This window comes from Culex quinquefasciatus, chromosome 3 (genome assembly GCF_015732765.1).
Source record: "Culex quinquefasciatus strain JHB chromosome 3, VPISU_Cqui_1.0_pri_paternal, whole genome shotgun sequence".
NCBI classification, from domain to species: Eukaryota; Metazoa; Arthropoda; class Insecta; order Diptera; family Culicidae; genus Culex; species Culex quinquefasciatus.
In genome coordinates, this window is record NC_051863.1 from 178,489,169 (window position 1) to 178,512,946 (window position 23,778).

Genomic DNA, 23,778 nt, shown 5'->3' on the forward strand with positions numbered 1-23,778 from the left:
ACTTTAGGGGATGAATAAAAACACGCAGAAAAATAAGGCATATTTGAATCAACAAAACGTTTTGTTGATTAGAAAATCATTATTTTTGTTGAATCAACGCTAAACGTCAAAGCAGCTTTTTCAAAACAACAAAAGACTTTTGTGGAATCGAGAAAATCAAGGTTCGTTTCAACGCAAAATCGGTGTTGATTATATTCAACAAAAATTTTGTTGATTCAAACCTCGTACAGGCTTATTCTACAAAACTTTTTTCTGCGTGAAGTCATATCGATAATTCCCGCAGTTTTGAAGATACTAAAATGCGAGCTAAAATGTCTGTTACAAAAATCTTGGTGCAAAAGCTCTGGTTGATGTGTTCCGTTAAACGGACTTTTTCAAATAAATCCCCCTCCCGGTTTTTGAGCTTTTTTCAACTTTTATAAATCGACCTTAAAATTTATTTATTTGATTCGGATTATTTTTTTCATTGATTCCTCAGGTCCAAATATGCCATTTGGTTCATTGTTTTCTTCATACAAGTCTCTATTCACATTTTGATGCTGTTCTTAGAAAAGTGCTATGGAATATTTGAACATTTATATTTCAAGAAAGGATATTCCAATCAATTTGGTGTCTTGGGCAAATTGGTAGGATTTTATTAGGATTTTTCGGAAAAAAGGTTTACGGAAAAATAGCATTTTTTAAATTGACTTTTTATCACAATAAAACGATTTTGGTAATCTTTAACCCCTTCGTTTTCAATTTTTTCGCAAAAGTGCCAATATTTAAGGGCATGACAAAAGTTTTGCTTTTCGCAAAGTTGTATATTTTTTTAAAAGTACTTTTTGGAAAGTATAATTTTTGATACGAGAAAAAATCAACATTGTTTTTGGGTGCAAAATTATTTTTTTTTGGATGTAAAACTGAATTTGGAATCAAAAATTGCTTTTGCGATTTTTGATAAAATGCACAGTTTTTGAGTCAAGTGAGGCAAAAAATTTCTGAAAATTATTTTAGAAAAATATTTTTAAAAAAGTTTTATATCTACTTCTGATTTTTTTTTTTGAAAAAATGAGAAAATTCTTCAAAATTATCATTTTTGGACATTGTTAATCACAGCTGTGCTACACATTTGGCTCTCATTTTTCAATCGATTACCTCTTGGAGACTATTGATCCGATATTTATTGTTAAAAGGTGATACTCATTCTCAACTCTTTGATTTTTTCGGATTTCTAAAGTCACGACTTACAATTCAAATGGTCTGAAATCGAATGATAATTTTTGTTTAAAAAGTACCCAAATGTTTTGAAAATCTTAACTTTCAACATTGCATCATGTCAATTTAATTTTCTGTATTAAATTGCTTCGGTTAATCTTTACATTGCTGTTTAATTACGTTGAAAAAATCTTAACAATTAAATTGAAAATATTGAGCACCTGTACATTTTTTTTGAAAATTTTTTCAAGTATGATAACGGATCAAGAATCTGGACAAAAATTTCAAGAAGTTCAAAATATTAAAAAAAAAATGTTGATTCTAATAGGGTAATCCTCCGCCAACTCACACAGCAGTTGCCCCGACCCCTTTTCGATTTTCGTGAAACTTTGTCTTAAGGGGTAACTTTTGTCCCTGATCTCGAATCCGAGGTCCATTTTCTGATATCTCGTGACGGAGGGGCGGTACGACCCCTTCCATTTTTGAACATGCGAAAAAAGAGATGTTTTTCAATAATTTGCAGCCTGAAACGGTGATGAGATAGAAATTTGGTGTCAAAGGGACTTTTATGTAAAATTAGACGCCCGATTTGATGGCGTACTCAGAATTCCGAAAAAAACGTATTTTTCATCGAAAAAAAAAACACTAAAAAAGTTTTAAAAACTCTCCCATTTTCCGTTACTTGACTGTAAATTTTTTTGGAACATGTCATTTTATGGGAAATTTAATGTACATTTCGAATCTACATTGACCCAGAAGGGTCATTTTTTCATTTAGAACAAAAATTTTCATTTTTAAATTTCGTGTTTTTTTCTAATTTTGCAGGGTTATATTTTAGAGTGTAACAATGTTCTACAAAGTTGTAGAGCAGATAATTACAAAAATATTGATATACAAACATAAGGGGTTTGCTTATAAACATTACAAGTAATAGCGATTTTACGAAAAAAGTTTTGAAAATATTGGTCGTCGTTGATCATGGTCGTTCATGATCACCCGCGACAGACACGGACGACGAAACAAAGAGAAACGCAAAAAGTAACTTTTTCAAAACTTTTTTTTTCGTAAAATCGCGATAACTCGTGATGTTTATAAGCAAACCCCTTATGTTTATATATAAATGTTTTTGTAATTGTCTGTACAACTTTGTAGAACATTGTTACACTCTTAAAAAGACCCCTGCAAAGTTAGAAAAAACACGAAATTTTAAAATGAAAATTTTTGTTCTAAATGAAAAACTGACCCTTCTGGGTCAATGTAGATTCGAAAAATACATTGAAAGTCCGTTTGACACCAAAATTTCTATCGCATCACCGCTTCAGGCTGCAAATTATTGAAAAACACCTCTTTTATCGCATGTTAAAAAATGGAAGGGGTCGTACCGCCCCTCCGTCACGAGATATCAAACAACGGACCTCGGATTCGTGATCAGGGACAAAAGTTACCCCTTAGGATAAAGTTTCACGCAAATCGAAGAGGGGTCGGGGCAACTTTTCCCGATTTCGTGTGAGTTGGTAGAGAATTACCCTCTAAATTTTAGAAAAAATGAATTGACTGGTTTAATGTGACTTTGTAAATGTTTGTAAAAATATATTTTTTTAGGGGTCAACTTCGGCTTTGTTTTTCACTAAAATTTCCTAATCTTTCTGTAAACATTAGAATGCAATATTTTTCGCAATATACCATACTAAGTATCTAAACATTTTTAAACAATTTTACAATGATAATGGTATCATTCTATAGTAGAAAAATGTGAAAAAAGCAAACAACTGTTAAAGTTCTTAATAGAATACAATTTACTCAAAATGACTTTTGAACAATGAAAAAATAAAAAAAGGGCATTAGTCAAAATAAAGTGTCATTTTAGAACAAGAATTAGAAAAACAAGTCTTTCACCAAGTTTTGATTTTTTCACTGTCAAAATCGCCCCTCGACCGCCCTCCCCTATAACACTACAACAGGCACGCTTCTTTTGGTCCCTGCTGCTGCTGCTCATTGCTGGCTCTGTCCCTTTCGCATTTTCCTCGCGCAGTTGCTGGCGAGATAATATTGGTGGTGGTGGTTTCTCTCTTGGGCCGTGCCGTCGCGGACGGTTCAACCTAGCGAAGCTCTGGCTGGTAGTTAGTACTTGTTTGCCTTGCGTTGTGAACGGAACGGTCGGACGGTCGTCGCGCGTGTTGCCACGCGTGTTGCGTATAAGGAGGTTGCGCGTCCTCTAAAGTGTGTCGCGCAAGTTGGTTGGGAAACTCGGAATCCCTGTGTTCGTAGGAACCAACAGCTACAACGCGGTGTAAACATGGTGATGGCCGATCGTTGACGATCAATCGGATGCCTGTTTTAGCTTAAAAGTGGCCATAATTTACGAAAGGCGAGATGCGTCTGTCGGCTAGGATTAAATGCTTCAGATATTTGGTGTACGCGTATATTGTCCTGATCTCGGTGAGTTGGAGTTGGAGTTGAGAGTGCGGGGAATGTCGATTGTCTTTCCTCTCGAACGTGGCCATTGGTGAAGAAAGAAGTAGCTTGCAGATCGGCAAGGGTTCAGTGGAAGGTCTGTCTCATGAGGGATTCCCAATTTGTATGCGACGTGGATGTCACGATTGGAAAGCGCATCAATCGTGAGTGAAAATGTTAGCTATGCTACTGTATAACCATAAGTGGTAATCATCAATCTCGGTCTTTATTGCTAAGGTACGAGCAGTCGATCGAAACCCTCCCCGTAAGAGGTTCTAACGTGAGAAATGTGCATCGGCGGACCGTCAACGAGAATCATTAGCACTCACTGAAACAAGCCATCTAGAGAGAGAGAGATATCGGTGCTAAATGGCGAACGTTCATAATGAGTGATGTTCTTTAATTGGTGTGAAATAAGAAAAAAAAAAAAGGTTTGTGTGTTGAGTGGTTCAACGATTTAGCAGCGGTGTTCAGCAACACACAGGCAGGTACTTCAGCAGGTTTGTTGCATGACCTGGGCAACTGAAGAAACACCAATACAGCGATTTTCTTTCGTACTGAAGTGTATTAATGGTTGTGAAGGAGTGCGCGATTGACGCGAACTAATACGGCCTCAGGGGGTCTCAGGTCTCAGGGGTTTCGGTCTAGGTCTCACCGTGGACTGGTATGTACGTAGATTTGTAAGGTGGTAATCGGAAGAACGAGTCTTGAACAAAACGCAGAAACAGCGTTCAAAAAGCGCAGGTTCAAAGGTGCGTTCCAGGTGGTTTGGTTCGAAGTGGTGACGCATTTATGTCTGGAATCATTGTTCTGAAAGCAGATGCTGTGCGGGATATGAATTAAGCCGGAAGTTCTTGCGTGATTCATGATTGTGCAACACAGAGTTTTTCTTGAATTGAATAGAGTTTTGTGTTACATATATGACTGACTAAAAAAAATCAAAGAGATTTTTTTAAACGTTTCCAATGTTTTAATTTTGAAAGTTGTGAAGGATGTTTCAGTGCAACTTTGGAACTTGAATTTCGCTAAAATCGTGGTTATTTTTAGTTGCCGATGCAAAAAACGAAACGATTTATTGTTATTCAAATGAAAATTTTCTTTGAAAAAGTTTGGCAACAAATAAAATTTGCTTTGGTATAGAATTTTCAAGTACATGTAACATTCTTGGTAACATTTTAAACAAAATAAACAAATGTTCATTATCATCATTAATGTCTTTCTTTGTCGGTGAAATTGCGCTTCTTCTACTATATTTGTTACGTTTTTTCTACATAAACTGTATTTTTTTCTGCTTGAAATTTTTTGTATGTTTTTACTTAGTTGCTCAAGTTTTTGCATTTCTGGGGTATTTTCAAATCTTATCTAAAATTACCACCAAGGCCAAAAATATTCTAAATTTATTGTGAATACAAAGAGACGAGTTGTTCCTTTTAATTCCGCTATATATTTTAATATCTTGACAGATACGTATTTCGTCTACTACTTGCAGACTTCATCAGTGTTCTGTTCTCGACTGAAGGTTCATCGCTGGTGTATCCATATTTGTAGTTACTGTAGGTACTACCTCCTCGTTCTTCTTTTGTGCCTGTATAGGTAACAGCTTAAACAGCCACGTTGAGCCGTTACCTGAATCCTTGTTGAGTAAACGTTTGTTGCCTGCCTTGAAGATTTCCAAACTTTCAGCGACAGCCAGCTTCGTTGGGTTAGTGATGTGTCTTAAGATGACCGCGTCGCTAGCTGTGATGTTATGTTTTTCCTCGATGATGTGTTCGGTTACTGCTGACTTGAAATGGGGACAAATCCTTTCCGTTTTTCCTCCATGGCAATTTTGACATATGTGTGTATATGCTCATCCAACCTGGTTTGCAGCAATCTCTTAGTTTGTCCAATGTAGCTCATATCACAGTGGCCGCAGGATACCTCGTAGATGCCGGGTTTGCCTAAAGTCGGTATGGGGTCTTTCGTTGAACCTAAGATGGATTCCAACTGGCTGTTTCTACTGCTGAACACTAAATCGATGCCAAATTTGGCCAGTTTTTGTCGTAATGGGCGTGTTATCCTGTAGTCGAATTCTACTGCTGCTCTTCGCAGTGGCTCTGCTGATGGCGTAAGGGTTGTGAGTGAAGTTCTGTGCAGTTTTCTTTCCTTCTTATCGATGATTGCTTGGATAGTTGTTCTGCTGTAACCGTTGATTTCCGCTGTTTCAAATATGTACTCCAATTCTTTCTGTTTTCCTGCTTCGCTGAGGGTAAAGTTGTCATCCTATGTATAAAATAATGATATGCTGCCATCTTATGTTGGAATGAATGGTTTGACGTGGCTGGGATTGTTCTTCTGGTGTTTGTTGGCTTCCTGTAGATCTCGAAAGAAAACGAAGATGGGCAACCTGGTTCTCTTAGGATCAGGATGTCTAAGAAAGGTAACTTTCCTTCGACTTCCATTTCGTAAGTGAATTTGATGCTCCTGCGTTGTTATCGACATCGAAACTGTTATCAATGCTAACAGCATCGACGAAAAACAGACAAAACCTCCCCCGCTCCTTCCAGCACAAATCAACAGCGTCAGGATGACGGTATCCAAATTAATACGAGAAGCAACAACAAAACACCAGGACAACGCCGAAGTACGAGTAGTGAAGGAACTCAAGGAGAAACCCGTGTACTACCTAAAAGCGGACAAGGGAAACCGGGTAGTAATCATGGACCGGGACGAATACGACAAGGAACTTCTTGAGAAACTCGGAAACAGGGAAAATATTCACTACAACGAGGATACACGCTAATCGATATGGTCAAAAAGTAGAGAACACCATCAAAGAATGTGCAGGCCTTTTGAAATCGGTTGGAAAAACTGCAAAATCGTTGAGAGTACCGAACCCAACTCTACCAAGGATTAAAGCACTACCTAAAGTGCATAAACCAGGCAACGAGATGCGAGAAATCATTTCAGCAGTGGATGCCCCAACCAGTCGGATCGCAAAGTGGCTTGTCGAGGAATTCAAGAGTATGCCGAAACCATTCCCGAGCCGTTCGATCATCAGTTCGCAGGTGTTCACAAAGGAGCTCGGGATCGATAGCTGAGGATGAAATAATGGTTTCCTTCGACGTAACAGCACTGTTCCCAAGCATACCAGTAAAAAACGCAATAGGAACTCTACGGGATTGGCTGCAATCACAATACGAGGGAGAACCATGGAGACAAAAAACGATCCAGTATATAACATTCGTCAAATTATGCATGGAACAGAGCTACTTCCAGTTCAGGGATTGCATCTACCAACAGAGGATGGGAGCATCGATGGGTAACCCACTGTCACCGTTCATGAGCGATGTTTATATGGCAGCTTTGGAACACGAACTACAAACCAAAAACCTACTACCAGAACGTTGGTGGAGATACGTAGATGACATCTTCTGCATCATCAAAAGGGACTCACTAACAACGGTACTGGACACCATAAACAGTGCACGCAGGAGCATCAAATTCACTTACGAAATGGAAGTCGAAGGAAAGTTACCTTTCTTAGACATCCTGATCCTAAGAGAACCAGGTTGCCCATCTTCGTTTTCTTTCGAGATCTACAGGAAGCCAACAAACACCAGAAGAACAATCCCAGCCACGTCAAACCATTCATTCCAACATAAGATGGCAGCATATCATTATTTTATACATAGGATGACAACTTTACCCTCAGCGAAGCAGGAAAACAGAAAGAATTGGAGTACATATTTGAAACAGCGGAAATCAACGGTTACAGCAGAACAACTATCCAAGCAATCATCGATAAGAAGGAAAGAAAACTGCACAGAACTTCACTCACAACCCTTACGCCATCAGCAGAGCCACTGCGAAGAGCAGCAGTAGAATTCGACTACAGGATAACACGCCCATTACGACAAAAACTGGCCAAATTTGGCATCGATTTAGTGTTCAGCAGTAGAAACAGCCAGTTGGAATCCATCTTAGGTTCAACGAAAGACCCCATACCGACTTTAGGCAAACCCGGCATCTACGAGGTATCCTGCGGCCACTGTGATATGAGCTACATTGGACAAACTAAGAGATTGCTGCAAACCAGGTTGGATGAGCATATACACACATATGTCAAAATTGCCATGGAGGAAAAACGGAAAGGATTTGTCCCCCATTTCAAGTCAGCAGTAACCGAACACATCATCGAGGAAAAACATAACATCACAGCTAGCGACGCGGTCATCTTAAGACACATCACTAACCCAACGAAGCTGGCTGTCGCTGAAAGTTTGGAAATCTTCAAGGCAGGCAACAAACGTTTACTCAACAAGGATTCAGGTAACGGCTCAACGTGGCTGTTTAAGCTGTTACCTATACAGGCACAAAAGAAGAACGAGGAGGTAGTACCTACAGTAACTACAAATATGGATACACCAGCGATGAACCTTTTATTTCACTTTAAGGATATTAATTGTTTTTTTTTTTTAATTTCATAATTTTGTAGAAAAAATATTCACTTTCAAACACATTAAAAGGGTATTTTTTTATTGTATTTTTTTCCTCAGAGAAAAAAGGATATTTTTTTCAAAAATTAACGTATAAATTGATGTCTTTAAAAGAAATATCTTTTCAAAAGCTCTAAAGACTAATATTTACTAGTCAATCCATTATCGTACAAAATAATATCAAAATATACAATTCAGGTGGTTTAAGACCTTTTGAAAAGTAAGGCTAGGTATAAAAAAATATGAAATTATTTGTTATCGAAAATATCAGAAAATTAAAAAAAAAATTACATGGAAAATTCGTAATATTTTACGAATTTTCCAAAACATTTGTGAAATTTTCTGATATTTTCGATTACAAATAATTTCATTTTTTTATATCTGGCCGTACTTTTTACAATAATTTACACTCAGAAAACTTAACATTTCCGTACTTTATTTTTTAGTGGCTTTATCTCAGCAACCATTGTCTTTTTTTGTTTTTATGAAGCAAATTTACAGTAAATCCCCGGTTTAACAAAAAAATGAAGTTAAAAGCCATAGTTCCAACTTTTAAATCAAAATACATTGTGTGTTTTAATGTAAATTTAAAAAAATGTAACATTCGTTGAAAAAAAGTTCCATCAAAAATTTACTCAAATTTAAAAGAAAGAACGCCGGGCATTTAAAATTGATTTCAGTTGATTGCACTTAAATTTCAATTGAGATTTTTAAATTGACAAAAACTTTGAAAAATATTAACAACAGCCTAAACAGCTGCCAAATTTGTGTTGAGACTTGTAATGGACGAATTAATTATGCGACGTGTCTGCTTTTTTAATGGAAAAAATGAGCCACAATAATTTCAACCAATTCTAAAAAAAATATTCGTTGTTTGAAGTCTCCAAGAATGGCTCTGTTTTCATTTCAAAATTTAAGGAAACACTTTAAATGTATGCAACAAACTAACAAACTAAATAAATACGCAGAAAACGAGATCTGAAAACATGTATGTTTAATTTGAGCATGAGCATGAGCATGAGCATGAGAGACCACCCATGGTTGTCCTTCTCTGTTGCTGAACAGAACCGAAATATCCTTTCAGCACTACTGATCATAGGCTTCGACTATCAAGTGGTTTTTCCCTTATCAACAGCATGTATGAATGCGCTGAAAAGATAAAACACCATGATTGCCAAAACAAGATCAGTTGCAAATAGGTAACAGTCATTGGCCACCAACGGCGCCCGCCATGTCAGTTTGTAGATCTCGATTTTAAGGGACGGGAATGTTAGTTAGCGCAGGTTGCTACTAGGGCAGCTGATTTACTCTGTGCTTACACCCCACGAGCGCCAGGAACGTGAAAATTTGTTAGTAGGATAGGGTGTTTGGCCAGGATTCATCATAGAAGATGATGATGCGACCCAAAATCATAGTGTTTGTTGAAAGGTATTATATTTTATTCTCAAGGCAAACAATCGGATGCTGCGGATGAGACATTTCCCGTTTAACTGTTGTTAATTTTTTAATGAAATGGTTTAATCTTAGACAGCCGGCTGTGGAAAGATAAAACCTTATAATATTTATTTATAAAATGAGGTGTTAAACGCAATGCTGCAATGATAGCGTAGTCTTATTTTTAATTATATAATCATTTAGTTCATGAATTTGTTACGGAATAGACGCGACGAACTCAACCATCAAGTGTCTTCCGATCTTCTTTCTGTTAGCTAGATAAGATATTGATTTTCGTTGCCTCTCGAGCTACGATGCTATAGAGAGGGCTTAACACACAAACAACCGACGTCGAGCCCTCCGAGCTACGGAGCTATGGGAAGGTCTTTTCAACACAAGGGTTTGAAGCACACAATAACTCACCGATTAATATGAATAATTTTCAAGATCGATCTTGTTTAATAACTACAGCGCGACTCACTCCTGATTTTCACGATCCCGAATAAAGCACAAAACGAACACCGCAAAAATCCATCTCACAATCCTGATTTGTTTGTTTGTCCCCCAACCAACGCGTCCCTTCACTCAGCATTCTTGCAGGCACAATCCTGATTTTTTTCTTCACTTTGCACATAAACAACCATCCGCTTGCACTGGTGGAACATAATCTGAACACAAACAGCGACACAAAAGAGACGAAAATTTTCACGAAAAAAACAGGACTGCGCGTCCCCAGAAGCACTGCACTTATCCTGAAAATATGTATGTTTAATTTATATTTTTACTGTAATCTTTCACTTTTATGATAACTATGTTAAATAGAAATATTCATGAGATACATATTAAAAACGATTTAAATAAGATATTTAAATTAAAGATTTCGTTACTTATCTAGAACATTGTTAAACATTTAAATGATGAGATTCTATTTCAATTCTCAAAGATATATCTGGAGGGGGACCAATAAACCAAATTTTCAATTTTTGCTTTTTGGGTGTTTTTTAATACCCTTGACTCAAGGCGGTTCTAAAAACACCCAACAAGCAAAAACTGGAAAATTGGTTTATTGGACCTTTAAAAAAAAAAAAAAAAACTCCAGATAACATTACAATGTGTTTACAAAAACAAAAAATTGCGCTGAAATTCACTCAGTTCATTATGCAATACATTCGAAAGGGGTTTACCTTATTGTTCTTGGCAGATAGATATCGTGTGATTCACTCTGACACGAACTAAATCATTTGCATAAAAAAGCTACTGGTTGCACTTGCTGGTTTAGTATACTTCATACGTGAAGGTGGTTTTCATGTCAAACTGACAAAACCGACCTTTCCGCAAAAAAAAATCCAACTCGAGTTGTTTTTATTGTTTTTAATAATTTTTAACTGTAGTTCAACAGTCCATCATTTTTAAATTTGCGCAATCTTACGTTTTTACGATCTATAGTAGGTAGATATCGTTCAATTGTGTGTTTTATTGCAATAATTTCAAATTTAAATATGTCATTTTCTTCTTCGACGTCAAGATCGTTTTTGCAATCATTATTTTCAATAAATAAAAAAAAAAGCTAAAACGAAAATGATCCATCTTAAAATTTAAAAATGCAAACGTGAGAAATCGTGCGATCTTACCGAAAAAATTTCACTTGAAATGATTCATAAAAGGCTTCTTTGGATTTAAGGAGCTTTTGCAATAATTTGAAATTCGGGCAAATGTAATGTTTTTGACGTCGTATAAATTTTTGCATGGTCTTATTCAAATCTATTGAAAATATAAAACATATATATTTTTAAATTGCAGCTTCGATTTTTCTCAAATTTTTCCTAACTATGCATAGGATTATTTTCAAAATATGTCATGTTTATTACCATAACCATACCATTGCCATGACTCCATTTTTTAAATAAGAAAATAACACAAATTTCTAGTTCATATCATAATCGGTCATATTTCGCCTAATCATCATGCCGAATGGAATTCGTCAAAGTTTTGTAGCCGCTCAAAGCCGATATGTTGTTGTGTTGTTTTATATCCACTAAAACCAGTTTACGGCTAGGGTATTTTTTCTCCAAACATCCTCCTGGGGCACCCGCTGTACTTGTAGGGGTGCAACCTCTCGATGCTTTATTTTTTTTGTTGGTGCGTTTGTGTTGGTGCATTAATTCGCCGCTTTACCTGGTGCGTGCAACGTGCTGCGCGCCTCACCTGAGAGCGGCGGTGGTTTATATTGGGCTGTGTTTTACCCCTTTGTATAAACACAAATTTAAAAACACAAAACTGAGAGAAGAAATTCGATTAGACGAACGGGAGCGAGAGAGAATTTGAATACAAGCGTGAATTATTGCGCACCGGTTTCGAAAAGTTGATAAATTTGTTCGACCTGATAGGGGCAAATGTCGATTCTTGGCGATTTTTTTTCAAACCTTTAGAAATATAAACAGAAAGAAACTTTTAATGTTTTTAGGAAATTTAATCTGAATATGGTCGACAATTGAAAATTTACTCGGCTGTTCAATATGCCAAACCGCTGATTACAACAATGGCTTAGGATGCGTCAATAAAACTTTCCTCTTGGCATTGTTTGGTGGGTCGCACCACCATTTTCACGCGCGAGCGTCCGCTTCTGTCACCACACCCACCCCAGTACTTTACCGGTCCGATCTTTGAGTGCAGTTTATTTTTCACGTGAAATTTCGATAAAACTAAAAACTATTGAATAAATTCTAGCTAAAAATCTTACTATTTACAAAATGAATAAATTAAACAAAATAACAGATAATGAGAGATTTTCGCAATTAAATTGATAATTTCAAGATGATTTAATGATAATTTAAAAACAAAAACATGTTTAAAAAACTTTTAAAATGCACTCTAAACATTTGACAGATTCTAGCTAGCCGTGAAACCGTGAAAAAGAAATCACCGCACCTGGCAACGATGCGGACCTTTGAATTTGAAAAACCACGTGTGTCTGTGTGTGCGTTAGTGGGGAGTGGGTGCGGTACGGAACTGGGTGGGGTGGAAATTTGTTCGCGGTGTGGCGCATTGTGTTTACGTGATCTGATGTGTGGTTATGCTCTGTTGAAGGGAAATAGAATCCGCACACACACACGCGCCCTGCACGATCAGGGGGAGGAGGGAGAGGCAGAAATATAAAAAAATAACACTATTATATATAAATAATTTAGCTGACGCAAATTTTCAAGAACAACCAACAAAACGTGCGCCGTCAGCTGAAAATAGATCCGACGACGACGACTGAGACTTAATTCTGGACTTGCTGGATGTTTGGAGAATCTGGCTGGGCAAATGAAAGGGGGAGAGAGAGAGGGGTTAGCGCAGTTTTATTAGCTTCTCGCGACCGAGCTGAGATTCAATGGCAAACTTAATTTACTCTACCCTATGTGTGAGGTGTGGGTTAGGTCCGGGAGCAGCTGTGGTGTGGTCGCAGTTTGGAATCGGTTTATTTGACGTTTGTGTTAATAATTTGTCAAATTTAATTATGTGGAATGAAGGTTAACTGTAGATGACTTCAGTTTTTGTACAAATTTCAAGAGATTTTTTTCAAATGAAGATAAGACAAACAACAACTCAACCCCCGGTGGTTGGTCACCTTTTCTCTTGAGACTTCTTTAGTTTGTACCCCGTTGGTTGGTCAAAGTCAAACTAAAAAGTGACGAACTGTCACTTTTTATACGGCGCTAACGATCACTATCAATACAAACGTTTGGTAGTACGTGTGAATTCCGTGTAAAAAGGGTGTCAAATTAAAAAGTGACCCCGTTCGGTTGACAACAGTTAGTGTCAAACCATTGGGAGTTGAGTGTATATAAAAAATATAAGACAAAATATTGAACGTCTACAATATTTGGTTTCACATGTAATATTTCCATAAAAAAGGACTATCCGGTTTTTCGTAAATCTTACCGTGATCTAGAGTGAGGAACAGGGTGGTCCAAATCCGGGGCTCTTCGGGGCCCTGAAATTAAAGATTGACCCATTACTAGGCAAATTTGAATTGTTTTAAACTCGTCAAAATGTGTGCAGAAAAGCAACTGTTTTACTTTTTCACCTGTGGAGGGCGCTGTAGTTATCCAATTCTCACCATTTCTCAGATGTAAAACCTTCATTAAATTTGAAAAAAAAAACTTTCTCCAAGGCGTCATATTTTTAAGATTTTTTCAAAGTTAAAGTTTTGTGGTCGTTCTCATTGGCAAAGTATTAGAGCAGTTCTCTCAGATTTCGGTCATTCGATATTTTTTGTATTTTTTAATATTCCATAATATTCCATACAAATTTGGCAGCTGGCCATACAAAAATAATGCATGAACATTCAAAAATCTGTATCTTTTGAAGGAATTTTTTGATCAATTCGATCAATTGATTCGGCAAAGTTGTAGGTATGGATATGGACTATACTGGAAAAAATGATACACGGTAAAAAAATTTTGGTGATTTTTTATTTAACTTTTTGTCACTAAAACTTGATTTTTAGAAAAACACTATTTTTAATTTTTTTATTTTTTGATATGTTTTAGAGGACATCAAATGCCAACTTTCCAGAAATTTCCAGAATGGGCAAAAAATCTTTGAGCGAGTTATGAATTTTTGAATTTATACAATTTTTTTCAAAAAATCGAAAAATTGATCGCAAAAATTTGTCAATTTCATTTTTTGATGTAAAATCAAATTTGCAATCAAAAAGTACTTTAGTGAAATTTTGATAAAAAGCACAGTTTTCAAGTTAAATCCATTTTTATGTTTTCTAAGTCTCACCCAAATAACACACCATCTTCTAATGTCGATATCTCAGCAACTAATGGTCCGATTTTCAATGTTCGTGAAATTTTCCGATCTTTTCGAAAAAAATATTTTCAATTTTTTTAAACCAAGACTAACATTTCAAAGGGCCAAACATTCAATATTACGTAATAAAAAAGTTAAACTCTAAAAATATTTTATTTCAACTCCGTCGTGAAACTACTTACTTTTCCTGAAAGACGAAATAGCCTACTTTTCTGTACCAAGAATAACAGAATCGAATAGCAACACTTTTCAAAATAAATGCTGAAAAGTAACACTTTTCATTTTTTTTATTTAACCGATTTATTGACAAAATATGAGCGAGTTGTGGCGCTATAACCACGGCAAATAGTGTCCAGGGCATTCGTGGAAATACAATGTCCCATCCCAGAGGGTCCCGGAGTACCAAACCTTCTTAGCATGGTGCTCCCAACGAATACAACCAAAAAATCTCGGAGCGTATGGTGGTGTGTCCCCACGCTTCTTCCTCCCCTGTCGATTCAGAATTGTGTTGTTGTTCGAACATTCAGTGCTCAAACTCAACCCAATTACGAGTCATCTCTGCGATACGGCTTTACGCAGTAGGCCTGGCCGCTTTAGCGCTTGTGGTGTTTCAATGCATTTTCAATGCAATGGCGCACTACAAATGTTAATAAATGACAAGAAGAGTGCTAGGCGTCATCTAACCTAAGGCACTCTCCAGGATCCCTTCGAAAGATTGGCTGCGCTAGGGTCTGATTAGATTAGATTAGATTAGATTAACCGATTTATTGACAAAATACATGAGAATTTGACTTAAAATTTCACTCAATGGGTGTTTTTCGGAATTGCAAAAAAAATTGTATGAAACTCGTTGCTAAACTTGATTTTTTCAGCACTCTTCATATTTATCCAACTCGGTGAACCTCGTTGGATAAATGTACGACTCGTGCTGAAAAAATCCTCTTTTTGCAACTTGTTGCATATACTACGATTTTTAAACCAAACCTTTTTTATTTGTTATTCAAAAAGTTCACATTCGAATATTTGAAAATCTGATTCTTCATGGATAGAAATCCTGTAAACTAATCTGATTACTCAGTGTTGTAGAATTTGTAAACAATGAAATGTTTCCAGAATTTGAAAAATTATTGCAACGGCTCAATTGCTAAATCATTGGAAAATTTTTTAGAATTGTGAACAATTTCGAATAACGTTTTATATGCATTTTAATCGCATAAATGCTTTTAAATCTTTTTGAAAACAATTATATTATGGGACAAAAACATTAAACTTAAGCAACAGTAATAATTTTCATTTCCTATTAACCAGCTTTTTATACTTTTCGGTTATTTTTTTAAGGCTTAAATTTAGTTTTTTGGAGGAACAAAAAATCCTAAAATTGCTCACATTTTCGTTAAATTTGATGGAATCCAGTTTTCTTTACTGCGTAAGAAAAAAACCGGAAATGGATTTAATTTATATTTATTTGATTTGGTTCAAACTGTATAAGGTCCTTTCATATGACCAAAGAAGCCATTTCGTGTCGTTGGCTCCTTACAATACAAAAAATGGTACGTCAATATTCGAGAATCTGTAACTTTTGGAGGAATTTTCTGATCGAATTGGTGTCTTCGGTAAAGTTGTAGGTATTGATGAGGACTTTTCAAAAAATAATAGGTACACAGAACTTGTTTTTGCCGACATTTAAGATGCAGTATTTGTTATTTTGCTCGGTTTGTTCTAGAGGTCGTATCGAGGTGCTCCGATTCGGATGAAACTTTCAGCATTTGTTTGTCTATACATGAGATGAACTCTTGCCAATTATGAGCCCTCTACGACAAAGGGAAATGGGGTAAAACGGGCATTGAAGGTTAAGGTCCAAAAAACAAAATCATACAATTGCTCCCATTTGCGTAACACTTGATCAATTCCAACTTTCTTAGATGCATTCGAAAGGTCTTTTGAAGCACTTCAAAATGTGTTTTAAACACCCAAATTGGTTTGACTTTTTCTCGACTCTTTCTGAAATTTCCCGAGTAATCTGAATATGAGCAGTTCTCTACGGAATCGGTCTTATTTCTTTAATTTTAATTTTTGTATTTTTTAATCCGGCTGAAACTTTTTTGGTGCCTTCGGTATGCCCAAAGAAGCCAATTTGCATCATTAGTTTGTCCATATAATTTTCCATACAAATTTGGCAGCTGTCCATACAAAAATGATATGTGAAAATTCAAAAATCTGTATCTTTTGAAGGAAGTTTGTGATCGAGTTGGTGTCTTCGGCAAAGTTGTAGGCATGGATATGGACTACACTGAAAAAAAAATGCTACACGGTAAAAAAAATTTGGTGATTTTTTTTTTGTCACTAAAACTTGATTTGCAAAAAAACACTATTTTTAATTTTTTTTATTTTTGATATGTTTTAGAGGACATAAAATGCCAACTTTTAAGAAATTTCCAGAATGGGCAAAAAATCTTTGACCGAGTTATGAATTTTTGAATCAATACTGATTTAAAAAAAAAAATCGAAATATCGGTCGCAAAAATTTTTCAACTTCATTTTTCGATGTAAAATCGAATTTGCAATCAAAAAGTTCTTTAATGAATTTTTGATAAAGTGCACCGTTTTCAAGTTATAGCCATTTTTAGGTAACTTTTTTGAAAATAGTCGCAGTTTTTCATTTTTTAAAATTAGTGCCCTTGGTTGCCCACCTTTGAGAAAAATATTTTTGAAAAGCTGAGAAAATTCTCTATATTTTGCTTTATTGAACTTTGTTGATGCGACCCATAGTTGCTGAGATATTGCTATGCAAAGGCTAAAAAACAGGAAAATTGATGTTTTCTAAGTCTCACCCAAACAACCCAACATTTTCTAATGTCGATATCTCAGCAACTATAGGTCCGATTTACAATGTTAAAACATGAAACATTCGTGAAATTTTCCGATCTTTTCGAAAAAAATATTTTTTAATTTAAAATCAAGACTAACATTTCAAATGGGCGTAATATTGAATGAATGGCTATAGCTTGAAAACGGTGCACTTTATCAAAAATTCACTGAAGTACTTTTTGATTGCAAATTCGATTTTACATCGAAAAATGAAGTTGAAAAATTTTTGCGACCGATATTTCGATTTTTTGAAAAAATCAGTATTGATTCAAAAAATCATAACTCGGTCAAAGATTTTTTGCCCATTCTGGAAATTTCTGAAAAGTTGGCATTTTATGTCCTCTAAAACATATCAAAAAATAAAAAAAATTAAAAATAGTGTTTTTTTGCAAATCAAGTTTTAGTGACAAAAAGTTAAATAAAAGATCACCAAAATTTTTTTAAACCATGTATCATTTTTTTCAGTGTAGTCCATATCCATACCTACAACTTTGTCGAAGACACCAACTCGATCACAAAATTCCTTCAAAAGATACAGATTTTTGAATTTTCGCATATCATTTGTGTATGGACAGCTGCCAAATTTGTATGGAAAATTATATGGACAAACTAATGATGCAAATTGGCTTCTTTGGGCATACCGAAGGCACCAAAAAAATGTCTGCCGGATTAAAAAATACAAAAAAAAAAAAATCGAATGACCGAAAATTCAGAGAATTGCTCTATATTAAAAAAGTGCCCAAAAAGTGCCGTCTTCTTGGGCTACTGGGCAAAAGTTAACGCTGTAAAAAGTTTGTTATAGAAAAATCGTAAATCTATGACAAAACTACGGTTGGCCAAAAAGTTGATTCCATAGGCTTATAATCCATGAAATTACCTATCTTTTGACCTATGGAGGCTGTTGCAAAAAAAATAGGATTTAAAAAAATGCATGTTTATGTACATGAGAAAAAGTCAAACCAATCCTGGATGACTATGGCACATTTTGAAGTGCTTCAAAAGACCTTTTGAATCTGCATTTGTTTCAGGGGACAAAAAACCGATGATGGTCCATTCCACAAAAATATTTTTTTCGAGAAGCTCAGAAAATTTCAAATAAGACATTGAAAATTGGACCTCTGGTTGCTGAAATACAGCAAATAAAAGAAACAAATTAGAAAAATTAGTTTTTTTTAAGTTTTATTCAAACATTCCCACATGTTCTAATGCTAATTGCTCAGCAACTAATGGTCCACATTTCAATTGTGAAAAATTTAACATTTGTAAAATTTTATGATCTTTTCTTTTTATTGAAAAATTGATTATTAGTTGCTGAGATAGAGGCATTACGTTATGTGGGAATGTTTGGATGAGACTTAAAAACTGCAATTCAATTATGTTTCATAACAAGACAGGCATAATCTTTTCAGTCTAGGGGGAATTTTGATGAAAAAATGATCAGAAAGTTTTAAAAACCTTGATGGCACTCAAGAAGAAGAAGAAAAAAAAGCCATAAAAAGTGTCACACATGTTTCGAGAAAACTTTTCCAACACGTTGACTGGCGATGATAGGACAAAAATTTTCCCGGGAAGAATTTGCCCCCGCGTTATCACTGATAACGCTCTCGTATGAAACATCCCGCGAACAATGCGCGCGTATCCCGACGATAATGACAATATGTGTGTATGTGTGTGAAGTGTCATTAATTCTTCCCTTTTTTCGCGAGCAACGATCTTAACAAAGACAACAAACTGCTAAACGCGATCTAATCGTGCACTCAACTCATAATTCCAAACAATCATCGCGCGTCGCGTCCTTACAGCAGCAGCAGCAGCAGCAGCAGCTGGTGCCTCGGGGGAGAAATTGCAAGGACTTTTGCGCCACTTTCACCCCAGTCTCTTTTTTTGGTGGTGGAAAAGTGGGTGGCGCTGATGAAAGGGCGAAAGTATAAACAAAAGTCAAAGTCGCTCACTGTGCCAAGTGCCAACTGAACTTTTTTTTCCTCGTTCTTGTTCTTTTTTTATTATTATTTCGCTGGCGGCAGGGCGCAGAATGAGTTTTGGTTCTCATTCAAAATAAATAAATAAAAGAGCTTTTATTACTATGGTGGGATTCGGAAAGACAGAAAAATAAACCGTTCGCTGCGGCTTATGAGTGTACTATAGTAGTGGAACGGGGGAGATTTTATTTTTTAAGTCGAGAGTGTTTAAGCAATCCAGGCGGACAAACATGCACTGATTTTGTGTTTGGGAATGAATCAGAGCCGAGTTCGGGGAAGGAGATGCTTTTAGTGGGAAGTTGATTATTGAAAATTGCACATCACTTTAGGCTTGAGATTTTGCAAATCATTTACGTGATTTAATTACATTTTTCAGCTATTTCAATTATACGTTTTTGATGGGTTTTTGAAAGGTTTATGGTATATTGGTTTTTGAAAAGTTTTTGGATCAGATTGTAGTTAGGATTGCAATTTAAAGTGTAATTTCCCATCGTAATTTGTAAACGTTGTTAAATGATAACGTTATTGCCGTTAAGGGGTTACATACATGTAAATCGGCAAAACGTCAGAGGTTGGTTTGAGCACAAACTAAAACTTTTTAAATTCTGTTTTCAGGAAATTGAAATATACATTTTCAACTACTAACAAAATAAATTTGAAGACATTTGATTGTATCATTGCCGAGGTACAGCTTTTTGAAGACAGCATATTCAAAAAAAAAAACGGGTACAACAATATCTCAACACTGCCTTGACCAATTCAGCTCAAAATTTTGGTGAACACTCGTTAAATCTGTCCTGTGTGCATGACGAAGGCTGATTTTCAAAAAGTTTAATTTTTAAAAGGTAAAAATATTAGGGTACGTTATCCATTAGTGGACCCCTTTCCTATAGTGGACCCTCTGAAGGGTTTTTGATGAAAAATTCAATGAAATCACAATTTCAAGCGTGTTGTTGCCTACAAATCTTTTATTTGGCATGTTCAGCATCATTTAAATCAATGTTGACTGATATTGAATTGTTCTTTTTACCAAAATAAGTGTTTTGAGTTCGACATCAGAAATCAGCCATAGCCACTAGCATTTTCACAACAAAACTGCATTTATATTTTATGATTGAATTAACTATTCAATCATTTTTTGACTGATTATTTAACTTCAACAAGTCGAAATAATGTAAGTTTAATGAACTTTACTGAAATAAAGCGAAGAACTGCTCATTTTCGAGCAAAAATTAGGGGGGTCCAATATAGGACAACGAAAATCCAAACTTTTCCAAAAGTGGCCCCCTGTTAATCAAACCTTCAAAAATGAAGAAAACTGTGTATTTAAGCAAAAGTTTCTCTTAAACATACAATAAATGCTTGTTGTTATCAACCTAAACGCATATTTTTTTTCAATTAAATATAAATATAGCTGTTTCATGTTTAAAGAACCAAAAATGCTAAAGCCGTAAAAAATATAACTACCGTAATCTGGGGTGAATTGGGACTACGGTCTGAATAGGGACAGCAGTTTTTAGAGCACTTAAAGCTATTAAATTTGGAAATGGATTTACACATTTTGTTGGCCTGAGTCTGTTCTAACCGAAACCAACCAGAAAAATCAAAATATTTTGCTCCAACATGGTTAAAACTGCTGTCCCAATTCACCCCATGTGTCCCGATTGACCCCAGTTTACGGTAATCAAATCTAAATCAATTGTACTTAACTAAAGCATCAAAATTGCAGTTTGAAATGATATTTTATAATAATAAATCAAGAACAAAACATTTTTTTTAAATAAATATGCGTGGTTTTATCAGCAACTGTAAACAAATCTATTGTTTAGTTTCGGTCAACCATTTATGTAATTAATATGAAAAAATGTGCATCAAAGTTACTTTTTTTATTATTTTCATGTTTACAGTGATTTTTGAAACGTTTTCTCTGATCTTTTTCGGAAATAAATGTTTTTAAATGTCTGTTAGATTCTTTGTTGTTTGAAGCCAATTTTGTTAACAAAACATATTTGTTTATGATGAAAAGTGAGCAAAATCCATCTTTTATTCATTATATCTATCATTAGACCTACACCATGCATCAAAACATCAAATATCGGTTAAATTTGGTATAAAAATAACAGTTTGCCTATAGTGGACCCGGGTCCAAAATCGGATTATGGACCCGGGTCCACTATAGGAAAAGGGGATCCATAACAGGCAAAAAAAACTTTTTTTTCAAATGGCTATTTTTCTGCTCAAAACAAATAAACTGATGAAACAAATAGTCAAAATTGTTCAAAAGACTACAGTTTTCATTGTTTTGTACAAAGGGTTATGAAAAAGGGCTTAAAATATTGAAAATTTGTGAAAAATGTGCATCGGCTCTACTAGGGGGTCCACTAATGGTTAAAATACCCTATCATGTTTTTCATATAAAAAATGGAAAGTTTTTGATTTTTGTATTTTTTCAAATGCAAAATTTCAAAATCGGGCTTCGTCATGCACACGGGATATTTCTTGAGAGTCTTCACCTCAAATTTCATCTGGAGACATCGTGGCACCCCTAAATCAACTTGGTGTTCAGAGAAAACGCTCGGAAAGTTTGACAGTTCGCTTTGCGCATGGCAAAAATTTCAGCTTAAATCGTCTGTAACTTACTTTAATCATTAAATATCTTCATGAAACTTAAATGATTAAAAATTATCTTTTTAGCTGATTAAATAAATTTTCTGTAATATGAAATTTTCTGATACATGTATGTAACCCTTTAATGTTATCGTTCGGCGGCAACGTTATGGTGACGTAAAAAGTAGAATTCTACAAAGTAAAAAAAAAATCATGGTAATATTACATCTGGGAAGGGGTACATCTTTTATGTCACAAAGAATGTGTAATTTGACTTCATAAAAGAGGTTATATTCAACCTTCCAAAATTAAACTTGACAAATTTACACATATTTTTACTGTGTAATACAAACACAAAAAACCTAATTTAAAAAAACACAAATCTCCATAGTTTTCAATATGTGTACTGAAGACACAAAATTTCTGGAGTTTTTTTTTGAAAAGGTCCTATAAACCAAATGTTCAATTTTTGCTTTTAAAGTGTTTTTGAATACCCCTGACTCAAGGCGGTTCTAAAAACACCCAAAAAGCTAAAATTGAAAATTTGGTTTATAGGACCTTTTCAAAAAAAAAACTCCAGATTTGTAGAGTGCAGGCAGTGAAAATGCATTTATGTTTATAGTGTCGAATATTAAAATTTTCCCAGCATACCGTATTTTTTGTAAACATTTCATTGTTTATAATTTGCGATGGTATCAACATGCACGAAATTTGAAATAAAAAAAAAACAGTTTCACCCTGAAAATACGGTATTTCGTGAAAAAATAGGTTTGTTTTTGCAGTGAAAGTCTATACAAAATTTTACGTCGTTTGAATTCCATATTGCGAATGATAAAAATTTGAGTATTTATTTATTTATACTTTTAAACCTACTGTAATTGTTGGGAGCTGAAAGGATTTCGTTCGAATATATTACATAAATATAATTTTAATGAGTTATCCTCGGTTATCGCCGGTAACTAGTGCTAGTGATTTTTCGCGATTTCGCGGAAGCCGCGTAATCCGTTAAATTTGTCACAAAAATCCTATTAATTAATTTACCAATTGTCCCTAGATATATTTGAATATTGAGTTATTTATTCCACAAGATTTTTAACAAGCATTTTGGAAACTAATTTTCAAAAATATTATTTATTTCAAGGTTTTAGGAAAAGTTTCAACTAAATAAGCTTTGATTTTTTTTCTTTTTTAACATTTCACAAAGAATGTGAAATAACAATATTAAAAAAGGAAAGAAAAAAACACAAGGCAGTGTTGCGCAATTTATTTTCGAATCTCTGTAAAATTTATTTAAATAAAAATGAACAAAATGCAAGGAAAGTCTGAAAACAATTCTGTTTAAAAATAAAGCTGTGTAAGTTGTTAGCTATTTAAGCGCTTTGCTACATTTTATAACTTTCTAGATTTGTCAATGACAAATATTAAACTAAACTGTATTAAATGAAATTTTGGCTAAATACTCATATTTCCCTATTCTTGAAAAGCATTTGAGAAATTTAGTATCTCTTATTTCACTACTTCTACTTTTGGTGAATTCATCGATAAGTTGTGATTTTTAAGATATTAAAGGATGTACTTCGTTTTAATATTAAATTTCAGAAATCTCAGTAAAATTAGGTTGGAAGTATCATGTACCGTGATATTGCCGTGAAATTCCAACGTTTTGAATTTGAAATCGAGGTCTTTGGCAAAATTCGAAAAATAAGTAAACCATTAACAATTTATTGCCAATTAATATTTGCAAAAACACTTTTTATCACAAATATATACATATTTTTGGTGAGCAATTCTTAGACACGAATACACGAAAATGTTTTAGATGACAAAAATGGCATCTTTTGAGCTGTGACACAACCTACTGAGAATTTTGGCTCGAGCCTCGACTCGATCCAGATTTGATCTCGAGCCAGATAGACTCGAGGCTCGAAACAAAATTCTCAGTTGGAAGTTGGTAA

General features: G+C 34.9%; 1 protein-coding gene across 1 annotated transcript in view; it reads left to right on the forward strand.

Moving 5' to 3' along the window:
• The first annotated feature begins 3,254 nt into the window (after positions 1 to 3,254).
• The window catches only part of LOC6043968 (CD63 antigen), a 53,649-nt gene continuing 33,125 nt past the window's right edge, over positions 3,255 to 23,778 (forward strand). The window contains exon 1 of the mRNA XM_038263836.1: positions 3,255 to 3,636. Within this exon, the coding sequence (XP_038119764.1) occupies positions 3,571 to 3,636 (66 nt within the window). The 5' untranslated portion in view covers positions 3,255 to 3,570. The remainder of the gene's footprint in view (positions 3,637 to 23,778) is intronic.